Here is a 23002-nt window from a genome sequence, read left to right as displayed (position 1 = left end):
CAAAGTCAAGAATTGTGTGTTAAGGATCAGCTGTTAAAATTTCAGCTCGATCCAACGGTTAACGTAGTAGAAATCGTCATTTTACGAAAAGTGTGCAGTGTAGAAAAATAGTAGTGCCACATCAATCAAACATACTTGCACACCATACATTTTTATTCGACCAACAACCTCATTCAAGCATCACAACCATAAAACAAACCAAAAATCGGCAAAATAACTTTAAAAACATAAACCCTAGCTTCCCTTACCTGGAAAGGGGTTAGCAGAGGACTTCGACACCCGAACCCGTGATGAACAATAGCTCAAGGAATAGCTTTGAAGGCTGGAAAACTGTGGAACGAGCTTAAAACGAGATCATTAAGACAACCCTAGTTGGAACTACGAAGAATGAACAGAATGGAGCAAGATCACGAGTTGGAAGTTGACTTATGAAGAGTAGAAAACTGGTCTGGGCTCACTTGATGAGAAACATTGGTTGAACCCTAACAGAGCTTCGCAGCTGCTCAAAGAGGAAATAAGAGTTCTGTTTTATGAAGATGAGCATAGTGGTTAGGATTAGGACAGTTTAGGGTTGTTGGATCCCTTTGGGCCAGCCCTAGGCCCAATTGATTTGGGACATTCTTTTAATTAAAGACAGAAAATAAAGTGTACCTTACAGATTGTATTCAAAACTTAATTATAAACTTAAAAATATTTATTTTTTCTTTTCTTATCTCTGAATCTCTTTTAATAAACATATAAATAAACATCAACATATCTTAATATCTTAGGTTTAAAACAAGTAAAAATAAAAAATAATGACTAGAGCATTTTATTCATTCGAATAACAGAATATTTCAAAAAGTAAAAAAATTAAACATTTAATGAAACAAAAACTTCTTACAAGTGCTGCAATTCAAAACTTAATTATGTCTTTATTTCATAAATAGCCTGATTGAATAACTGACTTGGCGGACCTTAACCCCATCTTAAACGGGTCGGACTATTCAGCTTCCCCCACCCATGAATGTGGCCCTAAACTCAGAGTGTCTGTGGCACGGTAATTCGTAAGCGCAGCCATGGCAAGAACCTCTCTCCTTCACTTGCTGCGATCACAGAGTTCCCGCCACTTCTGCAGAACCACTCCTTCAGGTTCTCTTCTTTTGCTATCGCTATTTCTGTTCTCCCTTTCGCCAGTCTTTTGCATTCTCCACGAGACCTTGCAGACCAACCCCAAAAGTTGTAAACTTATCACGATCTCTTTGTGGGGTCTTCATTTTTTTTTTTTGTGGTATCCCTTAAACCGGGTTATATGGGCACCATAAAGATCTTGCTTTCAACCTAAAGATTATAGTTTTTCCACCTTTTTATCGAATGAAAGAGAAACTTTGCCTCAAATTTTGTTATGTTAGATTTGTGAAGCGTGCTGAATATCCATTTTTAGGTTATTTATCCCATTTACGGATCTAGAGTTGTTTGGCACCTGAGTTGCTTGATTTTGAGGTTTAATTTTAATGGAACTGGTACGAAACTGGTCCCTAATGGTTCTGAATTTCGGAAATCAAAGTGATTCGGTGTGAATTAGGGTTTGTTTGGATGAACTTCTACCTAACCAATTTATGCAAAAGTTTAAATTCATATTTCATAAGGACTGATTAATTGGGATAACTTCTACAAATTAGTTTTAAGATAAGTGAGTTTTAATTTTTGGAAAACTAATTTCATCTCTCTTTTTCTTTTTAAGTTTCTGCTAACATAGAAGTTTGTGTAAAAAAAAAAAAAAAAAACATCTATTCTCTATTACAATTCTCTGGAGTAGAATGAAAGATGAATTTAGGTGTTTGATCCTGCCTTCTATCTAGTCTTATCCAGGCCAATCCTTTTGTCAAATGAGAAGATTATCATCCTTTCCTTATGTCTATATTATTTTCTACATTTGTTATCCTACTCTTTCTAACTGCTTAAGGCCGGCCTACTGTACAATTGTTGTTACCAACTAACAGAGTTATAAGGTTATTTTGACACCTTCAATTGAATCATTTGCTATGGCATGATTTATTTCCAAGCCATGGTTGATAATGTTTCAGTTCTTGCCAAATGCTAATACTCTGTTAGCTATAACAAAAGCCGTCAAATGACACAAAGTAGTAGCAAGTAACAGAAAAACAGTACTTCATACGTTAGTTCAAATCAGGATCCAATAAATATCTTTAAACACCAAACCCATGTGCTTCCTTCACGTAGTGCTGTCTGGAGGAAGCATCCCTTACATAATTTTTCGTATGATCTGAAGAAATCCGTTGTTAATTTTCCATTTTAGTCTTGCAATGTGCGTCGCTCCTCCCCCTTAAAATGATTCTTATTTAGCAAAACTAAATTGGTTATGTTCTATAATTCGTATAGAGCTCTTGGATGTTTCTGATTGCATCTTGTTAGAATTCCATGCCTATCAGAGTTTTTTCTTAATTATTATTGTTCCAAAAGAATATAGCTACTAAAATTTTTATTTTTACTTGTATACCTTTGTTTCCATGGTTCAGCATACCAATGTTTTAGGTCCTCAACCTGTGGACGGCCCATTACACCCAATCCATCTCATAAAACTTCGTCCCATCTTGCTGTTTTCCAAAGAAGATGGGCATCACCAGCCCCAGCTGCAGAGGAAGATGACAAGATTAGCATTGGACCTCGTGGTGGAGGACAATCAGTGGAACCCGACAAGGAAACTGGAATTGTTTATCATGGCCCGATCTCAAACACCATAAAGAAAGTAAAACTTTTGTCTCTCTCAACTTGCTGCCTCTCGGTGTCCCTCGGTCCGGTCATAACCTTCATGACATCCCCCGACATGAATGTCATCCTCAAAGGTGCAGTGGCATCATCTGTAATATTCCTCAGTGCCTCTACAACTGCTGCCCTTCATTGGTTCGTTAGCCCGTATATTCACAAACTCAGGTGGCAGCCGGGTTCGGACAGCTTCGAGGTGGAGATGCTGTCCTGGCTGGCAACTTCAATTCCAAAGACTATCAAGTTTTCCGATATTCGACCACCGGAAACCCAAAGGCCTTTTGTCACATTTAAGGCCAATGGGAACTTTTACTTTGTGGACGCAGAGCACTGTCATAATAAGGCGCTTCTGGCTAGACTCACCCCACAAAAAGGGACTCATGATTCAGCTTTCAAAAACTTGTGATCTGAAAATACTGTTTTGAGCTTTCAGGTATTTTACTGATAGCATTAGAAGATTAAGGTATGACCCTGCATTAGTTTCAGTCTGCGCATGGAATTTTGTTTTACACTCTTGAGATTTGATCTCGTCTTCTGATACCATAAACCGTTAAGTCTGCTGACTAATTAGTAGCAGTAGTATTTTATGCAAATTCTGGTATTTTTGCAAGCTTTTTGTTATACATGATGAATGCTCAAGATTGTCTTGTTTTTTTCTTCATGAACACGGTCCACACAGCATACCAAAGCTGGCAATCAAGGACACTAATCTGCAGCTTGTTGCCAACCAAACGTTATTTTGAGACACTATGGACTTGTTTAATTCTATCTTATCTCGACTCTATTTTTTATTATTGTCTAAATTAGATTTTGTTACACATGTCTCTTATTTGGAATGCTTCTGCCTTTCTCATATTTGATGAATGTTAGCAGCCTATTTTTTAATAATATTTTTCCAACATGTTGAAATTAATAAGCATTTCATTAATGGAACCTCCATGTTTAATGGGAATTGCTTGAATTTTATCTAATAGGGTGTGCGAAAGAGTATTAGAAGGTGCTATAAGCATCTGTTTGTATTTCTGTGATTCTATGTCAGCGTAATGCTATAACTTGCAATAAAAGGATAATAAAATAGTTTAAGAGTAATACATAGTGATTAAAAAATGTAATTCAATGAACAAATTATAAAAGGATGTCTTATATAAGTTATTGAAGGTGTAATTTATACTGATGTTATGTTATTTAATTTCTTATCTCTATATAGATATAATTCATTGTTGTGTTTTCGTACTTAATTGAGATTTGTGGTATTCGATAATTTGGAAGTACAGAAGCAGAGGATGGAATAGACGAGTTGTTCCAATGCAAAAGAATGAAAATTTTAGAGAAAAGTTGTGTGGGCCACACGGATTAAAACATACCTTCTAACATGGATTGAAAATCCATTTGAAAGAAATTCTTATTAGAAATGAATATATATCAAATTTCGAAATCTAGCGACATATAGGGGTGTCAAAACGGGCCAGCCCGGCCCGTTTTGACCCGGCCCGTTATTGGCCCGTATTAAACAGACCGGGCTGGGCTGGCCCGACAGTGTAAAACAGGTTGCATTTCTGGGCCCGGCCTGCGGGCTGACGGGTTGGCGGGCTGGCCGGCTGGCCCGCCAGTTTTTTCTCATATGTATAATTTGTGGTCCAATATACAATAACATAACTGATTCAGTTCAGCTTCAGGGTGGTCTGCAGTATATAAATCTACCAGCAGTAGTGAGTATAATAGTCAAGGTGGTCTGCATTAATACAATAGTCCATGACTAAGTAGGGAAATAATGAATGTCTGTTATTGATAAAGTACAAAGCGGAAAAAAAATGAAGTTCAAGCACGTAACCAAGCAGAGGCAAACACCACGATGTGTCCTTTCCAAGTGAGGACAATGTGTTCATCTTCCCTCTTCAATCCCCACCCCGCAGCGTGCTCATCGAGCATGCCTTTCACCTCCGTAATAGAGTCCTCACTGAAAGTCACCGCTTGAAAGTTTACGTTCTTCATTCGTTGCTCCCACCTGTTCTTAGACTCAACCCTCTCCCCCTCTGAACCCCTTCCTGCGCTATCACGTTCTCAATCTTCCAGCAAATGTCTGCTTCGTACCATTGCCTTTGCTTGCTCCCTCTTGGAAGGAACGTGTCCACAGTGTCGTAAACAAATAGAATAAAAAAACTCAGTAAAAAAAACACAAACAAGAAGAACCCAAGCAGCAAAGCAACCCATATAACAACACAAATTTCTACTATAATAGCTACAATTTTCAGCACAAAACCATGTGCTAAAATAGCAACAGCACAAAACATCAACATTAGGAGCTCAAAACAGCAACACAATACCATTATACAACAGTCCAACAAACATCAACAAAAATCCAGACCAATCGTTCATCTCAATTAAAAGAAATGGATCGAAATGGTTACCTCAAATCTAAATGAGCGATTAATGGTAGCAGCTACGAAATTGAAATTGGGGAAAACTTAAGGATGAACAGCGATTAATGGAAGTAGCTACAGCAATTAGGATTCACAGAATGGGTCGTTGTGGTCGGAAATCACAAAATCAGAAATCTAGGGTTACGAAAATCAAGAATTTAGGTTACAAATCGGGAGAAAGGGAACCAGAACGAAAATTACGAACAAACCTGTCTTGGCGGTGGTCGTGGCGGTCGGAATCGTCCGCCAATCGCAGTCTGATGGTGGCTCTGCGTTCTCCGTGCACTGTGTTGTTTTCAGCGATGTGGTGGATGTCACGGTGGAGGAGAAGCGGGTATAGTCAGCGATGACGTGGTGGCCAACGTGTTTCGTGGTGGCCAGCGGCGACGTGGGTGGATGAGAAGCGAGTATGTGTATGGCGCAGAGAAGAGATTCGAGAAGAAGAGTCGCGCAGAGTGTTTTGTGAGGTGTCTGGTCTGGTGGGTGCAGTGTGTGAGGGAGGGAGTTATGCACGGGTTATTTGTTTTGTTAAGTAATACGGGGCGCGGGCTGGCCCGTTTTGGCCCGCGAGCTGGTCCGACGGGCCAGCGGGCTTGACGGGCCGGGCTGTTTCGGATTGACGGACTGAATTTCTTACCCCGGCCCATGTATTTTCTATCGGGCTGGCGGGCCGGCCTGTCGGGCCCGGTCCATTTTGCCATTCCTAGCGACATATATATATATATATATATATATATATATATATATATATATATGTGTGTGTGTGTGTGTGTGTGTGTGTGTGTGTGTGTGTGTGTGTGTGTATGTGTATAAGTGATGTTGAGGAACCCTAGCCAAGCGGGAAAGGAACCCTAGCGTGAAGGTTGATTTTCGAAAGGAAGAGAGGCAACGTTGTTGAGGAACCCTAGCGGTTGTATGCGTAAGTGATGTTGGATTCATAAGACGCTGGCCCAAAAAATACACCGGCAGATGCTGCACGTGGTGTGGAGAAGAATTGGGCAGCTCCCTTCCAGATTCATTCTGAAGCCCAAAAGGAGGCCTCCACGTGTGACAATGAAGGTGTTGTGGGAATTGGGCCGCAGCAATCAAAGGCCCAAGACGCATAGGAATATGCAATTGATGTGCACATGGACCAAGCCTGGAAAAATTGGCTGCATTTAATAAAAGCCCAATTTAGAACGAACATTTATTTAATTAAAAATAAACAAATAAAAAAATAGGCTTAACTAATGGTTCAAGCTATAAGCCTTGTTGGGATCACATCATTCCCTCCCTTTTGAAGAGGATATGTCCTTAGATCAAGAGGATTGTTGAAGGCTCATAGCAATTAAATTTGAAGTTCTACCAGGATCAAAAACAAATCTGCTATAGTCATCGAACAAAATTTCACTAAAATTATTATGACCATGCAATATATTTGAATGTTCAATGTGTGAAAATGGGCTCTTAAAGTTTAAAAAAGATGATATTGGACCCACTTCACAAAAAGAGTGTCTTACACTTTAACTTAGATGATTGTTGAACTTCTATTTTAAAGTCAAAGTGTGTTTTGGCACTATAAGTTGAGGAGTATGAAATAAGTGAATGAGATGGAGAACAAAATGTTTGAGAGGGAAACAAAATAGAAGATTTAATGAAAAAGGAAGAAGAGTTTAAAGATGGGATTACTCCCTTTGGAAAATGGGTCTTCATGGAAGGGAGTAGTGAAGGATTGAACATTAAATCCCTCGATGAGTTCCCTTTTTGCGTTTGAATTGATCTTTAACTCTACCACTTTTGATTTTCTTTCAAACTCTTTCTCTTGTCTTATTTTCTCTCTTTCTTCAAAATGTTTTCTCTCATTCTCTTCTTTTCTTAAGTTCTGCATTTTTGCCTTTTCTTCTTCATCTCTTTTTTTCCTCACATTTTTCTCATATTCATCTTGCTCTCTTTTCTTTTCAATAGCACGAAGCTTCTCAAGTTTTTCTTTTTCTCTTTTCTTTTCAAAAGCTCTAAGCTTTTCAGACTTTTCTTTCTCTCTCTTATGTTATGCTCTCTCTCTTTGCTTACTCAAGTGCCTTCAAGATTGTTCTTAAAATCTTTTTCTTGTCTAAAAAACCTGGAAAGATTTTGGATGAATGCATCACATATGTCAATGAAGTTTTCTAATCTAGATTGTTGCTCTCGAGTTATCCTAAATGAAGGAATAAATTGTTTCCACATGCATTCTTTCAACTCATAAAAAGTGTTCATGCATGATTCTCTTCCCTTTTTCACTCTAGACTGTCTCTTTTGCCACACTCAGATGCACGTCCTATAAACCTAGAAATAATATGCCTAAGAATGTTAGACTGACTATATTTACAAAACAATGGTTGCACCAACTTCTCTGTACCCCACATCCAATATCTAAATGATATGGGTCTTATATCCTTCCCAAAGAATGGAATGTCACTATGAATCGTATGATGCAACTCATTACTACTATGCCTACCTAAATGCAACCTAGAAGAACTAACATACAAAGAACAACTCATTGTAAAAACAAAGTGTGAAAAATAATTTTCTCAAAGTTTAAGTGAAATTTCTAAAAAGAAAGAAAATGAAAACTTTCTAAAGATATTCCCAGGAAAGGAAGGTGAGTCACTTTAGACAAGCTTAGGAACCAAACCTTTCGTAGCCAGAAATCTGTAGTTAGCTTTCATAAAACTTCTCAGTAAAAATCTCAAGACAACTAAAGCACGAAAAAAACAATTTTGAAATTTAAGAAAAGAAACATTCCTAAGACCAAAGAAAGGTCATCTACAAGTTAAAACACATGTCCTAAATACCACATAGACTTAAAACAAAAATCAAGCATGCATATCACACGCAGAACCTAGACATTGAAAACATAAAGAACAAGAAAACATAAATTAGACAAAAATGCCTAAATGAAGAAACAAGTGGCCTTTGGAACCCCTTGAACCTCACTGCACGATTAAAACTATTATAAACCAAGCTAAGGATGGGATTGCTCTAAAGCATTTTCCCACCTAAGCCAAATGAAAGGAAAAACAGCTAGCAAACTAAAAAGGAAAATACATCAAATTTTGTGATACAAAATAGAAGCAACACAAAAAGAAATAAAAGAAAAGACCTTGGGCTGCAATTCTCTTTGTTATTCTCTTTCTCGGTCCAGCCACATAACGAACATCCCTCAAGTGTATCTTGTACTCCAAGTCCCAGCTCACTCCACAATTCCTCTCGGGTAGTCACTCACAACTCCACCTTCAAGAGGAGGCTTCACTTACAAGGGCTGCCAAGACAGTAAGTTACCAGATTCCAAAAAGGAACAAGAGCAAATGAGCAATCTGCCACTTGAGAGTAAAATCAAAAAACAAGAAAAGCTCAAATTTGAGACAAGGATAACATCAATTGATGGATCTAGTAGACAAACTCAAAGGGTAGCCAATAAAGACAAGCAAGAAAAATAAGGCAAATCAAGAAAGATGGCACACCAAAATGAACCTAAGGAATAGGTCTAGAATATGATTAACAAAACCAAACTCAATCAAAAATACACAAACAAGTTGAATCATACATGACTTAAACAATTGCAACTGAAATGGAACTAAAAGATACTAAACTCAATGATGCTCACATGCAAGCTCGATTAGCAAGTGAATAAGTCATCAAGAGTGTTTGATGGAGTTGTGAAATGCACTATCATTTTCTTCTTACTCAACAGGCCATCAAAATTTTCTTTTCCAGCACAAACAAGTTGAATCATACATGACCTAAACAATTTCAGCTGAAATGGAACTAAAAGATACTAAACTCAATGATGCTCACACGCAAGCTCAGTTAGCAAGTGAATAAGTCATCAAAAGTGTTTGATGGAGTTGTGAAAAGGCTTTTATAACTTTAAAACAAAAATTGATCAATGCACCACTCTTAGCCCTTCATAACTTCTCCAAAACTTTTGAGATAGAGTGTGATGCATCCAATGTAGGTATTGGGGTCGTGCTTCTCCAAGAGGGACACCCCATAACCTATTTTAGTGAGAAACTCAAAGGGAGTCACATCAACTACTCCACCTATGACAAAGAGCTTTATGCTCTTGTGAGGACTTTGCAAACTTGGCAACACTATCTTCTTTCAAATGAGTTTGTGATACATAGTGACCATAAGTCACTCAAATTTTTGAAAAGTCAAGGCAAGTTAAACAAGAGACATGCTAGGTGGGTAGAGTTCTTGGAACAATTCCCATATGTGATCAAACATAAGCAAGGGAAGGCTAATATTGTGGCGGATGCGCTTTCAAGAAGGCACTCCCTCCTTTCCATCCTTGAAACTAAATTTCTAAGTTTTGATCATATTAAGGAGTTGTATCCAAAGGATGTTGATTTCTCTCCCATTCTTAGTGAATGCCACCAAGGTGCTTACAAAGACTTTTACCTTCTCAATCAATATCTTTTCAAGGGTAAGAGACTTTGCATTCCCCAAGATTCTTTAAGAGCATCACTCATTAGAGAGGCACATGAGGGAGGTTTAATGGGGCATTTTGGGCCAAACAAGACTTTGGAAGTCTTAAAGGAACATTTCTATTGGCCCCACATGAGGAAGCATGTAGATAAGCATTGCAAGAGTTGCATAGCATGCATGAAAGCCAAGTCTAGAGTTCAACCCTATGGTCTTTATACCCCCTTGCCCATCCCTTCCAAGCCTTAGGTTGACATTTCTATGGATTTTGTCTTAGGCCTCCCAAGGACAAAAAATGGTAGGAATTCCATTTTTGTGGTTGTGAATAGGTTTTCTAAAATGGCTCATTTCATTCCATGCCATAAGATTGATAATGCAACTTATATTGCAAATCTCTTCTTCAAGGAAGTTGTGAGACTACATGGCCTACCTAGGTCAATTGTGAGTGATAGGGACACCAAGTTCCTAAGCCATTTTTGGAGAACTTTGTAGGGTAAACTTGGCACCAAACTTCTTTTCTCCACCACTTGCCACCCCCAAAGTGATGGTCAAACCGAGGTGGTTAATAGAACCCTAGGTCAAATGTTGAGGTGTATGATAGTGCAAAATATTAGAGAGTGGGAGGAACTTCTTCCCCACATAGAGTTTGCCTACAATAGGGTTGTGCATTCCACAACTTCTCATTCCCCTTTTGAGGTAGTGTATGGATTCAATCCCCTAAGTCCTTTAGACCTCCTTCTCCTACCCACTCATGAGGCATGGACTTGCCAAGATGGTGAGGCCAGAGCCAAGTACATCTAAGACTTGCATTCACAAGTCAAGGAAACCATTGAGAGGAGAGTTAAGAAACAACAAGAGGATGGTAACAAGGGAAGAAAGGAAGTCATCTTCTAAGAGGGAGATTGGGTATGGCTTCACTTGAGAAAGGAAAGGTTCCTTACTCAAAGGAAGTCTAAACTTCTCCCTAGAGGGGATGGCCCCTTTCAAGTCATTAGGAGGATTAACAACAATGCTTATGAGTTAGACTTACCCCTAAGCTACAACATAAGTAACTCATTCAATGTTTGTGATCTTTCTCCTTTTGATGTAGGGTTTAAGAATTCGTGGTCGAATTCTCTCCAAGAAGGGGAGGATGATGAAGTTGTGACCAACCATGACACCTCCATAGAAGCACCCTCAAGAAGGATCACTAGAAGCATGTCTAGAGGGGAGTCTTCTATTCCATCACCTTTATCTTTGTTTTTCATTACTTTAGTTTGAATTCCCTAAGTTGGTTTTAGTTGACTTATTTTGGTTGACTTGTTGACTTTGACGCAAAATTGACCTTTGACCAAGATTAGCTTAACTTAAACCAACATGTTAATCTTTGTTTGTCTTATTTTTGTAGGTAATTAAAAGAAAGTAGAGCATGCTAGGTGTCGCATGGTGATTGAAGCATGTGGATGATGTGGAAGAGAGAGGAAAGCAAAAAGCATAAAGTAAAAGCAAAAGTCGACATGTACCTTGTCTCCTTTTGCCTTTTTGGTTGATTCCTTTGAAGGCTACTTGGTCTCCTTCCTCTTTTGGCCTAGAATTCTCATAGAAATGCATCCACCAACCAATGCTTCTCATTTTGGCCGTGTGGCACTCTAGCATAGGAAATTAAGGTTTGCTAGTTGATCCATTTCATGTTTATGTTTTTGCTAAAGGACCCCTATGGACTTCTGTTTAAAGGGGGTTCCTTATCTTGTAAAAGGGTTGATCATTTTGATGTTATACACTTGTGTTTCAACCATCCAAAAACCGTGAGCTCTCCTTCCATGAAGTGAACTCACATTTGTCTTATCTTGCTTGCAAGTGGTGGCACCATCACTCATCTCTAGGGTTTGGTTGACTTAGAACCCCCCCTATGAGTGACGTGCTTCCTCCATTGCGCCACCTTCTATGCTTTCCATTTTCTTTGTTTCTTCTTTCATTTTTGTTCTCTAAGTATTGCTAAAACCGTGAGCTATTTTGAATTTTAATCCAACTCTCTTCTCCCTTTCATGAGCTTGAGAAATGAACCTTCACATCTAGATAGCTTGCTATCTTAATGTCCAGTGAGAATTTTCGAAAAGCTTTCTTAAACAACTTCACCATATTCATAAATCTAAAAGGAAACAAGATAATCCTTCATCAACAAATTCCTACATTACTAGATGCTCCATGATGGCCCAAGATAATAAGAGTTTTACTTCACCTTGCATAAATGACTCTAGATCTTCTTGAATATGTTTGGCCATGCTTCTTTTGATTGAGCCATTGGCTAGAGGTTTTCCATCATTCCCTCCCTCTTGAGAATGATTTGACCTCAATCTGAAAGAGGCTATTCATCTTCATCATCCTCCAAATCTCTTACAAAAAGGGTTAGCTCACACACATTGAAAGTGTGGTATTCACATAATACTCACATAGCAACTCTAGCCTATATACATTGTTGTTAATCTTTTTAATCACCCACCCTAAAAGGATCATCACCGCGAGAATTGAGTTTTGGAAATCTATCTTTGCTCAAATAGAGCCAAACCCAATCTCCTTCAAAAATCACATCCCTCTTACCTTTATTATTATGCTTAGAATATCTCTCGATTTGGTGTTGTATTTGAGACTTCACCCTCTCATGCATTTCTTCACAAATTTGGAACTTGATACCCCTTTCTTATGAATGAAATGACTAGGATTTGGGAAAGGTATGAGGTCCATAGGAGTGAGAGAATTCAATTCATATACAACTTCAAAAGGAAAGACTCTGGTGGTCTTGTGAACCACCACCCTATTGTATACAAACTCATTTGAAAAGGTATTCATCCCAAATTTATAGTTTTCCAAATTAGTAATTAAGTTTCACAATAACTTTTATATATATATATATATATATATATATATTCAAATAAATTATATGTTTTACTTTCTAAATTTGAATAAAAAAATTTCTATTTAAACTTATAATTTTTAATAATATTAGAAATATAATTATGTCATATTAAAATTTATAAAATTACAATTCTCATTATATTTTAAATAATGGTTTTTTTAATTTAAATTAAAAAACAAAATGAAAACTCAACTGAATCAAAATTTTAAAATATAAACTAAACTGAATATAAAATGTAAGACTCACTTTTTTCTGTACTAAAATTTTGGGTTTGTCCTTAACTATTGGACCTAAGGGTTGCCCCTAAGGTACCCAAAATCCCTAAACCAACCCTAACCCCCCTCATTCTTTCATTTTCCAGAAACAGTTTCCCATTCCTTCTCCCTTGGTTTTTTCGTGAGCTCTGTTAGGGTTTGGCCCCGTTCTTCATCAAGTTGGTTGAACTCCACTTCGGTTCCACGTAAGTTTGTCTTCAATCCATAACTTCTCTTCTCTAGCTTTACTTTCGTGTTTCCAACTAGGTTCATCTTAGTGACCTCGTTTTGTTTCTAGTGTCAGTATTTTCAGCTCACCAAGTTGTTCCTGGAGTTGTGGTGTTCCTCCGTAGTGTGCTCGTGTTATTAGTTATCCTTTGTCCAGGTAAGAAAATCTAGGATTTCATATTTTTATGTTATTTTTCCTGTTGTTGGGTTGTTCTGTGTTCCTAAGTATTTGTATGGTTTTGTTGATGGTGTGAAAAATGCATGGTATATGTTTTTGGTTTGAACCTGGTTTGTATGCGTGAAATAGTGGTGAGAACTGATATTCTCGTCCAAGCGAGCTTGTCTCGCCTAGGCAAGAATAGCAGAAGCTGGCCCAGGTTGCTGCTCGAGCTCTCTGAGCTTTCGTTTGAGCGACGAATCATCTCGCTTAAGCGAGAGGGGGTCGCCTAAGCGAGAACTCGTGGGAACCTTATGTGTTTCGCTTCAGAAGCAGCTCAAGCGAGGGAGTCTCTCTTTTCGGCGAAGGGTAGTCTCGCTCAGGCGAAGGGAGCTCGCCCAAGCGAGAGCTCGCGAAACTTGCAGTGTTTTCTGATAACAGTCTCGCCTAAGCGAGAGCTTGTAACTTGAGCGAAAGGTCTCTTTCGCCTGAGCGAGGGTCACAGCTTGAGCGAGATTGGTGCATGCTCTAATGTTATTTCCTTCCTTGTCCTTTCGTGTTGAGTGTATGATTGAGTGGATTTCCCCTAATTAAAGTATAAAACATATGAGTATGTATGCATGATCTGTTTGTTGGTTTGGAATGGATGGGCTTGGTATGATTATACATATGAAACATGATGGGATGGTTGGTTATATATTTTGGCATGAGATTGTTATGCATGATAATTATTATGTTGGTTGGTGAGACATGATATTGGTATGGTCATGACGTAATTCCACGAAGGTTTTGTGGCGGTGCCTCATGGTTAGTACATAATTCCATGAATCTGTAGGTGAGATCTCATGGTGGTGCCTCATTGGTCAGGACGTAATTCTACGATGGTTGCGTAGTGGTGCCTCATGGTCAGGACGTAATTCCATAACCCCTGTTAGTGGGAGCTCATGGTGGTGCCTCATGATTAGGACGTAATTCCACGAAGGTTCGTGGTGGTGCCTCATTATATAATTTAGTAAGGATTCAAGTAAGGATTGCATCCTAGCACTCTAAAAGGTCAGTTAGTCTCACGTAGAGCGTACTGACTCAAGTGGTGAGAGTAGCAGGAGGCCCTAGTCGTTGGCAGGATAATGACCTTAGATGTTTAAAGGCTAACCTTGTGAGTGGTAGGGTGAAACTCATTGGCAATTGGCTTTGTAGAGTAGTAGAGGTCACCACAAGTGCAAGCATCCAGTGAATCTAACTCATTATATGTATCCGAGTAATTGTGTCTTGAGTCTTAGTGTTTTGCTTGTCGGTCATTAATGCATGGGTGGATTTATGTATGCTTGACTTTTAAACTGTATGTTCAATTGCATGATAGAACCCTTTTTACTCTAGTTTACCCTTTATGTTTGCTTGTGTGTTTGTGTGTGGTTTTCTCCTTTTGTGATGATCATCAATTTATTGATGTGAGCAGATGTGAGAACTTCTCGTGATCATCACTGCTACGTAACTTATCTTGGGTTGGATCCCCATGTTCCAATTACTCTTTTAGGGTTGTGGCCCATGTATTTTCCTTGCTCCTTGAGCATGCTTTTGGATATTATTAAACTTCTTTTCCGTTTTGTTAATGACATCGTGGTGTGCCTTTTTTTTCAAATATCATGGATAAAACTGTAAGGAGTAACATTTCCACTTCATGACAATGTCCTTTTATGATTATGTGTGATGTTTCATTTAATTATGTTATTATTTAAATGGGATGTTACATAAAACATATTATATTTTTTGATAATAAAACATGAGACAATATCATGTGATATTACCACTAACCTATTATAATACGTAGTAATTTGTTTCTTCAAACAAACAAAAATTTAAAAAACGTCAACATCTTGATCAAATTGAAGAACTTAAATAAATCAAAAGAAAATTAAAAAAACAAATTGAATCATTTAAAAAAAAATAGGTTAAATTATACTTTTGATCTCCATTTTCGTAGCAAAATTTGAATTTGGTCTCAATTCTTTTTTATCTCAATCTGGTCCCTATTTTGGGAAATTTGATGCAATCAAATCATTTCTGTTATTGGTGTAATACGGTGTTAAATGGGGTGCCACGTGTCAGTTCCTAGATTTTTTGAATTTTTCTTTTTATTTTTTTTTGAATTTTTTATTTTTTATTTATTTTATTTTTAATTTTTAAAAAATTTTAAAATTTGCCACGTGTCAAGCTAACATCGTACCACATGGCAATGATAGTGCGTGTCACTATTATGCCATGTGTCATTTTTCTATTTTCAATTTGGTCCCAGTATTTTAATTTGTCTCAATTTAGTCCCAATTTTTGTAAAAATTGTGCAATTTTATCCCTCTCCAAATTGAAACCAAATTTAATTTCTATATAAATGTGCACAAATATTTCTATCAAAATTGATATTTCAAGTAAATATTTTTAACAAGATTAAGTTTATTTTAATTTATATTTTACATTAAAATTTATTTAAAATTGTTTTAAAGTTGTTAATAGAAAATAATGCTAATAACAAAAAACATTATAAATTATATTAATATTTTATTACATCATATTTTAATATTATTTTTTTATTTGAATTTATATTTTAAATAATTGCATATTTTTAAAATGTGTAAAATACAAATGTTTTAGTTGGTATAAATATAACAATTATATAATTTAAGAAAAATTAACTAGTTTATGTAACAAATAAATTTAAAATTTGAAAACAATTTTAAGTAAAATTGAATGTGAAACAAATTTAAATAAATTTAGTTTTATTGATAATATATAATAAAAATATCAATTTGAATAAAAAAATTAAATTTAATAAAAATATTTGTATAACATTTTATAATTTTTGTTTCAATTTGGAGAGAGACAAAATTGCATAATTTTTACAAAAATTGAGACTAAATTAAGACAAAAATTAAAATACATGAATCAAATTGAGAATGAAAAAATGACACATGCCATAATAGTGACACGTGGCATTGTCACGTGGTACTGTCATTGTCACGTGGCACGATATCAGCAGGCCACATGGCAAATGTTCAATTTTTAAAAAAAATTTGAAAAAATAAAAAAAAAGATAAAAATAATTCAAATAATTCAAAAACTGACACGTAGCAACTCATTTACATTGTTACAACATCACACTTCAAATTTTTCAAAATAAAAGCCGGATTGAAATAAAAAAGAATTAAGAGACCAATTCAAATTTTGCTACAAAAATAGGAATCAAAAATATAATTTAACTATTAGTTATATAAGGAATCGATTTTACCCAAACCAAATTAATCAAATTAATCAGATTCAAACTTTTATCTTTATAACTCTCTAAATTCAATTTAACAAAATTACTATCTTACTAGAACAGAAGATTCAACAAAATTAGAATTTATTATCATCGTCAGAGAAAAATTACAAAATAAATTATGTTTAAAGATTAGATACTTAATTAAAAAAGTGTCTTCTTTTTCAAAAAAAAATATAAATTATTTTGTTGACAAAATATGTAACAAGTTTATAAGTTTACTTATGAAACGCAAAATCAGGATCTTCAATCCTTTATTAATTCCCAAAATCTTAGATCCGCATTTCATAACTTTTCTTCAAATCCAGACTTGGTAAAAAATATCACTATTTCGTCTTTACGTAATAAAACATAATTTTAAAAACAAATAGTAAAAATATAAATGTCTTCCGAAAGAATACCACCCAATTCTATAAAACATTATTTTAAAAATATAACTATTTCCAATTTACGTAATAAAACATAATTTTAAAAACAAATATTAAAAATATTAATTCTTCCGAAAGAATACCACCCAATTCTAAAAAACATAATTTTAAAAATATCACTATTTTTCCTCTTAATAAAACACAGTTTTAAAAAACAAACATAAAAATATTAATGTCCCCCGAAAGACTACCCAATTTTAAAAGCACTAGACATAATTTTAAAAATATCACTATCCTCTCATCTTTACTTAATAAAAGATAAATTTAAAAAACAAATATTTAAAAATATTAATGTCTTCCGAAACCCAATTCTAAAAACAAACACCTGGTGTAAAACATAAACAACCGCGAGTTAAAAACCATTAACAAAAATAAATTTACTACTAAATAAAATTTTTTGTTCAGAAAATCCTTTAAAAAATATTTCTTGTCAGTTTACTTGAAAATTTTCTTAGAACTTGAAAATTGAATTTTGTTCTCCGTCGTCAAATTTGCAACTAAAAGACAGGAACACAAGACACAATGATAAAAAAAGAATACCACCACCCAATTCTAAAAAACATAATTTTATAAATATCACTATTACGTTTTAATAAAACATAATTTTAAAAAACAGACATAAAAAATATTAAGGTCTTCCGAAAGACTACCCACTTCAAAAAACTATGACATAATTTTAAAAAATATTTCGTCTAAACGTAATAAAACATACATTTAAAAAAACACTACCGTATGTAAAACCTATAAACAACCGCCAAATATAAGTTAAAACCCATTAAGAAATAAAGTTTACTAAATCAAATTCTTTGTTGAGAAAATCCCTTTAACAATTTTCTAGTCATTTTCTTAAAAAAATTTAGAACTCGAAAAATCGAAAACCCCTTAAACTTGGTTCTCCGTTGTCTTATTTGCAATTAAAGGAAAGGAAACACAACCACATCATAAAAATAATAACATAATTAGGAAAGAAATGAAGTTAAAATATAAAAAGTGCAATAACAATTAACAGACTATAAATAAAATTCAAAGCAAGGATTTAAAACACAAATATAAAAAGTCTGATATTTAAAATGCAAACAAACAACGCAGCAAAGCGGTAAAACTTGCTGCGCTTACAAAAATGTAATCAGGGGTTCTCACAAAAACACAAAAACACATAAAAACACATAATAATAATAATAAAAGAGCCGCCACCGTCGATCAAGAACCCAATTCTGGGAACAAAAGTTGGGAGATGATGGTGGAAACTTCAAACTAAGTACGAAAAACAATCTACCTAGCGATGACACAAGAGTACAAGCAAGAAACCAGCATTTATTGTAACCATCCCCTGATGAACCACCACCCAGCACGATTCACTTCTTCTTCTGGGCGGCCTTGGTGACCTTGGCTCCAGTAGGGTCTTTCTTCTCAACGTTCTTGATGACTCCCACAGCAACAGTCTGACGCATATCCCTCACAGCAAAACGTCCAAGAGGTGGGTACTCAGAGAAGGTCTCCACCACCATTGGCTTGGTTGGAATCATCTTCACGAAACCAGCATCACCATTCTTCAAGAACTTAGGCTCCTTCTCGAGCTCCTTACCAGAACGCCTGTCAATCTTGGTCATAAGTTCAGCAAACTTGACAGCAATGTGGGAGGTGTGGCAATCCAGAACAGGAGCATAGCCATTTCCAATCTGACCAGGGTGGTTCATGATGATAACCTGGGAGGTGAAGTTAGCAGCCTCCTTAGCAGGATCATCCTTGGAGTTTGAAGCAACATAACCACGCTTGAGATCCTTAACAGCAACATTCTTCACATTGAACCCCACATTGTCACCAGGGAGAGCTTCTGTGAGAGCTTCATGGTGCATCTCAACAGATTTAACTTCAGTTGTCAATCCAGTTGGTGCAAAAGTCACCACCATTCCAGGCTTGATGACACCAGTCTCAACACGTCCCACAGGCACAGTTCCAATACCTCCAATCTTGTAGACATCCTGAAGAGGAAGCCTGAGGGGCTTGTCAGATGGCCTCTTGGGCTCAGTGATTTGGTCAAGAGCCTCAAGCAGGGTAGGTCCCTTGTACCAGTCGAGGTTTGTGGACCTCTCAATCATGTTGTCTCCCTCAAAACCAGAGATTGGAACAAAAGGAATCTTGTCTGGGTTGTATCCCACTTTCTTCAAATACGAGGAGACTTCCTTCACAATTTCATCATACCTAGCCTTGGAGTACTTGGGAGTGGTGGCATCCATCTGATCCAGAGAAAGACAACATTAGTTAAAATAAATTAAACAACCAATGTAAACGATCAATGAGAAATTATTGAAAGGCTTAAATTCCAAAACATAATTTACCTTGTTACAGCAACAGATCATCTGCTTCACACCGAGAGTGAAGGAAAGAAGAGCATGTTCACGAGTTTGCCCATCCTTGGAAATTCCAGCTTCAAAACCACCAGTGGTGGAATCAATGATCAGCACAGCACAGTCAGCTTGGGATGTCCCTGTAATCATATTCTTAATGAAATCCCTGTGTCCAGGAGCATCAATGACTGTGCAGTAGTACTTGGTGGTTTCAAACTTCCACAAGGCAATATCAATTGTGATTCCTCTTTCACGCTCAGCCTTAAGCTTGTCAAGCACCCAGGCATACTTGAATGACCTCTTGTTCATCTCAGCAGCTTCCTTCTCGAATCTCTCAATCACACGCTTGTCAATTCCTCCAAGCTTGTAGATTAGATGACCAGTGGTAGTCGACTTCCCAGAGTCGACATGACCAATGACCACAATACTGATGTGAACCTTTTCCTTACCCATAACTGCCTTTGAGTATCTGCAAAAAAACAACCGTCAAAACAAGAGTTAGAATGCAAATCAATAAATAGCCACATCTAACATAAATAAGGTGAGCTTCGCCATTTGCATAACAAACCGTGCATAGCAATAGAAAATATCGGGTAATATCTAAAAACCAACCACATAAGTTCCACATATGAAAACATGCATAACCACAAAAAAAAAATAAGGGGTAATGCCCGTAAAAGAATAAAACTATGGATAACCATCAAATTATCGGACAATATCGAAAACCCGATCACAAAATTTTACATAGTAAAACATGCATAACCATAAAAAAATTGGATGACACCTAAAAACAAAAACATGCATAACATACAAAAATATCAGATAGTACCTAAAAACAAATCCAAAAGCAAACTACTAGCGGATATAATCAATTAAAGCAAATCGAACGCAACACAAGCTAAATACTCACGCAGATCAAATTATAGACACGTTTAAAATAAGATACAACACCACATGCAATCATAATTCATGACAACCACACATTTAACATGGCATCCCATAAATACTCACCAAGACCTGATAAAATCGTCGACTTTAATCAGTTAAAACAAAAAGTTCACAGATCTATTCATCAGAAATAAGAAAAATCTCAAACCAAACAACAAAACGTTTACCAGATCTGGATCCAGGGATTTGAATATGCCAAGCACACAAATCCACAAAAATCAAACCAAATCCAGTTGTTCCAAAGCTAGAAAAGCATCCGAAAAAAAAAATCCTTTTTTTGAAAACATCTAACCGATTAAAATCATCAACTCAAACAAAAATCAAAAAGAACATAAAATTCATGTGAAAGAATAAAACTTCATCAACAAAACTTGGATAAATTAAAGACATCAGCAATAGATACAAGAAACCATAAGCTGCAGGCAACACAATCCAATATGATACTCATGAATCTAAGGAATAAACCTCTTAAATCGGTATAAGAGACCATACCTAGAAGAAGCTGCGCTAAAACCCTAGCCGCAAGAGAAGAAAGGCAAACAATAGAGTGAAGAGAAGTGAGGGATTGAGGGTTAGAGGGTTTATTTATAGGCTACAAGTTTTTTCCCGTGTTGACGAAAATACCCTCAGTATTTTACCTAGTTCCAGTTGTATCCGTTTTGCTTTCGCTGGCGGTGCGGAAGGGCCCGAGAATGTCGTGACGAAGCCCTAGGTAACCTTTCAATTATGCGGCTACCAAAACGACGCCGCACAGTACAGTTCAGTGATTTTTTCCTTTCTAGGGCAACTATTAGTTAAGATTTTGTTTTATTACTTTTTACTTTTAATTAGGATATAAGTCATACATATAGGGTAGTTTTACATCATATATTTTTTATGTTTATTTATGTATTATGTATGAACATGATTTTAATTTCTTTTTCTTTTATTAATTCCTTTTACAAAAATAAAGTTAATTTGAATCATCCCTCCTACCATTAAAAGAAAATATTTTATATAATAAATCTTAACAATCGATGATGTTGACTTACCGTTTAAATAAAACAAACTAAAACTAAAAAAACGGGAAATATGTGTGATTGGTTAATTTTTGTTTAAACGGTATATATTAAGTAACATATTAAGTAACGAACTTAATAAATTATTTAGATTTATAAAACAAAATATCTTCTTTCATAATAATTTGAAATCCAAATTCTATAAATATAATGATGAATTTTAATTACCATAGTTTAGTTTGTTAGTTATTAATATAATAATCAATTTATATATCAATTTATAATGATTAATTTATATATCAATTTATAAATCAAAAGTTTATTAGTTATTAAAATAATTATTATAAATAAAAAATTATTAGTTACTAAAATAGTCACTATAAATAAAAAAATCATTAAACATAAATTGTTAATGTTTTGACTACCAAAAAAATTATCTGTAATAATTAATTAATGACCATATTTCACTAGAAGAAAATCTTTCCCTTAATTACCATAGTTTGTTAGTCATCATTAATATTATGGTGATCAATTATATATCAAATTATAAAATAAAAAATTATTGATTATTAAAAATAATGGTGATTAATTTATATACCAATTTATGAAATTTTTGGATAGTCAAGATCTTAGTAGTTAATGTTTAGTAATTTCTTATTCATAATACTGACTATTTTAGTAATTAATAATTTGTTATTCTATAAATTGATATCTAAATTGGTCATTTCAGTGACTAACCACGTTTCAAACGCATTTTTCAACTAATTGGTATTAAATTGGGCCAAAATTTTGATGAGGGTCACATTGAGTTATTTACATCGTTTAACATATTTTTGTTTTGATATTAGTTACGAAACGCGTTTGAAACATATCTGAAACATCAAATAAATTTAATAAAATTTTATTAAAATGACTAAACCCACATATTTCTAAAGTCAGAGAAACAAATTGGGTCAAAATTTTGAAATGGAACTAATTTCAATTTTCAATAAGAATTAGAGGATTTATTTAACCTATTTTTAATGAACTGTAAATAATATTTTGTAGTTTCAATAAATTTGAAGCTTTACATTATTTTTCACTATAGAAACTGGATATATATTGAACTTTTTGTATAAAAAAACACACGGTTGTAATTAGACTTATTTATATTATTTTATTTATACTATTATATATATATATATATATATATATATATATATAAATTATGTCTACATCTTATTTCCTATTTTATCTTTTAAGTAATATTTATTTTTAAATTAATTTTATTAATTATATTCTTTAAGTGACTTTTTTAATTAACTATTTTTAAAATAATATATATTTAATAAAATTGAAAATTTCAATTTTATTTTATTATGAAAAATATATAAAGAATGCGTTCTCACTTTTGTATATAATATATACTCATATTTCTTCCAAATTCTTTTCTTTTACTCTTTCATCTTGTTTTAAAATGATTATTCATCTCGATGAGATAGTAGGTGCATTTAATTCTTTCTTCAAAACTTATTAATATATTTGTAAGCATTTAATAAATATTTAATGATGAAAATAATATTACAAATTTTTTTCCTTACTAAAACAATTTAAGTTACAAACAAAATTTCATTTTAAAATAAATTTATTTTATATTATAATAATGAAAACGCATGACATGTGTTCACTTTTTTATAATAATAAAAAATAATAAAATTATCATTGTTATTATAATTATAAAATAATATAATTTTTGTAATTTTATTGTGAAAAGTTTATATTTATTTTATAGGTTGTTCTATAATTAAAAAATATTTGGTTATATTTAAA

At 34.7% G+C, this 23002-nt stretch overlaps 2 protein-coding genes across 4 annotated transcripts; one reads left to right on the top strand and one right to left on the bottom strand.

Moving 5' to 3' along the window:
* The first annotated feature begins 918 nt into the window (after positions 1 to 918).
* LOC114182715 lies at positions 919 to 11384 on the top strand. 3 transcript variants are annotated; one of them, XM_028069648.1, is made up of 3 exons: positions 919 to 1131; positions 2520 to 3199; positions 11017 to 11384. In XM_028069648.1, exons 1-2 carry the CDS (start codon positions 1059 to 1061, stop codon positions 3170 to 3172), a joined length of 726 nt encoding a protein of 241 aa, XP_027925449.1. In that variant the 5' UTR covers positions 919 to 1058; the 3' UTR covers positions 3173 to 3199; positions 11017 to 11384. The 3 variants fall into 3 exon arrangements, with proteins under 3 accessions (XP_027925449.1, XP_027925448.1, XP_027925447.1); XM_028069647.1 differs by lacking the exon at positions 11017 to 11384 and adding an exon at positions 3446 to 3586; XM_028069646.1 differs by lacking the exon at positions 11017 to 11384 and having other exon boundaries at positions 2520 to 3582.
* Positions 11385 to 17934: 6550 nt separating this feature from the next.
* On the bottom strand, positions 17935 to 20819 carry LOC114181869 (elongation factor 1-alpha). The gene is made up of 3 exons (XM_028068482.1): positions 20688 to 20819; positions 19239 to 19716; positions 17935 to 19136 (listed from the first exon to the last, which is right to left on the bottom strand). The coding sequence occupies exons 2-3, from the start codon at positions 19698 to 19700 to the stop codon at positions 18255 to 18257; spliced, it is 1344 nt and encodes a 447-aa protein (XP_027924283.1). The 5' UTR covers positions 19701 to 19716; positions 20688 to 20819; the 3' UTR covers positions 17935 to 18254.
* Positions 20820 to 23002: the final 2183 nt, after the last annotated feature.

This window comes from Vigna unguiculata, chromosome 4 (genome assembly GCF_004118075.2).
Source record: "Vigna unguiculata cultivar IT97K-499-35 chromosome 4, ASM411807v1, whole genome shotgun sequence".
Taxonomy (NCBI): domain Eukaryota; kingdom Viridiplantae; phylum Streptophyta; class Magnoliopsida; order Fabales; family Fabaceae; genus Vigna; species Vigna unguiculata.
This window is presented reverse-complemented; position numbering and strand designations above follow the sequence as displayed.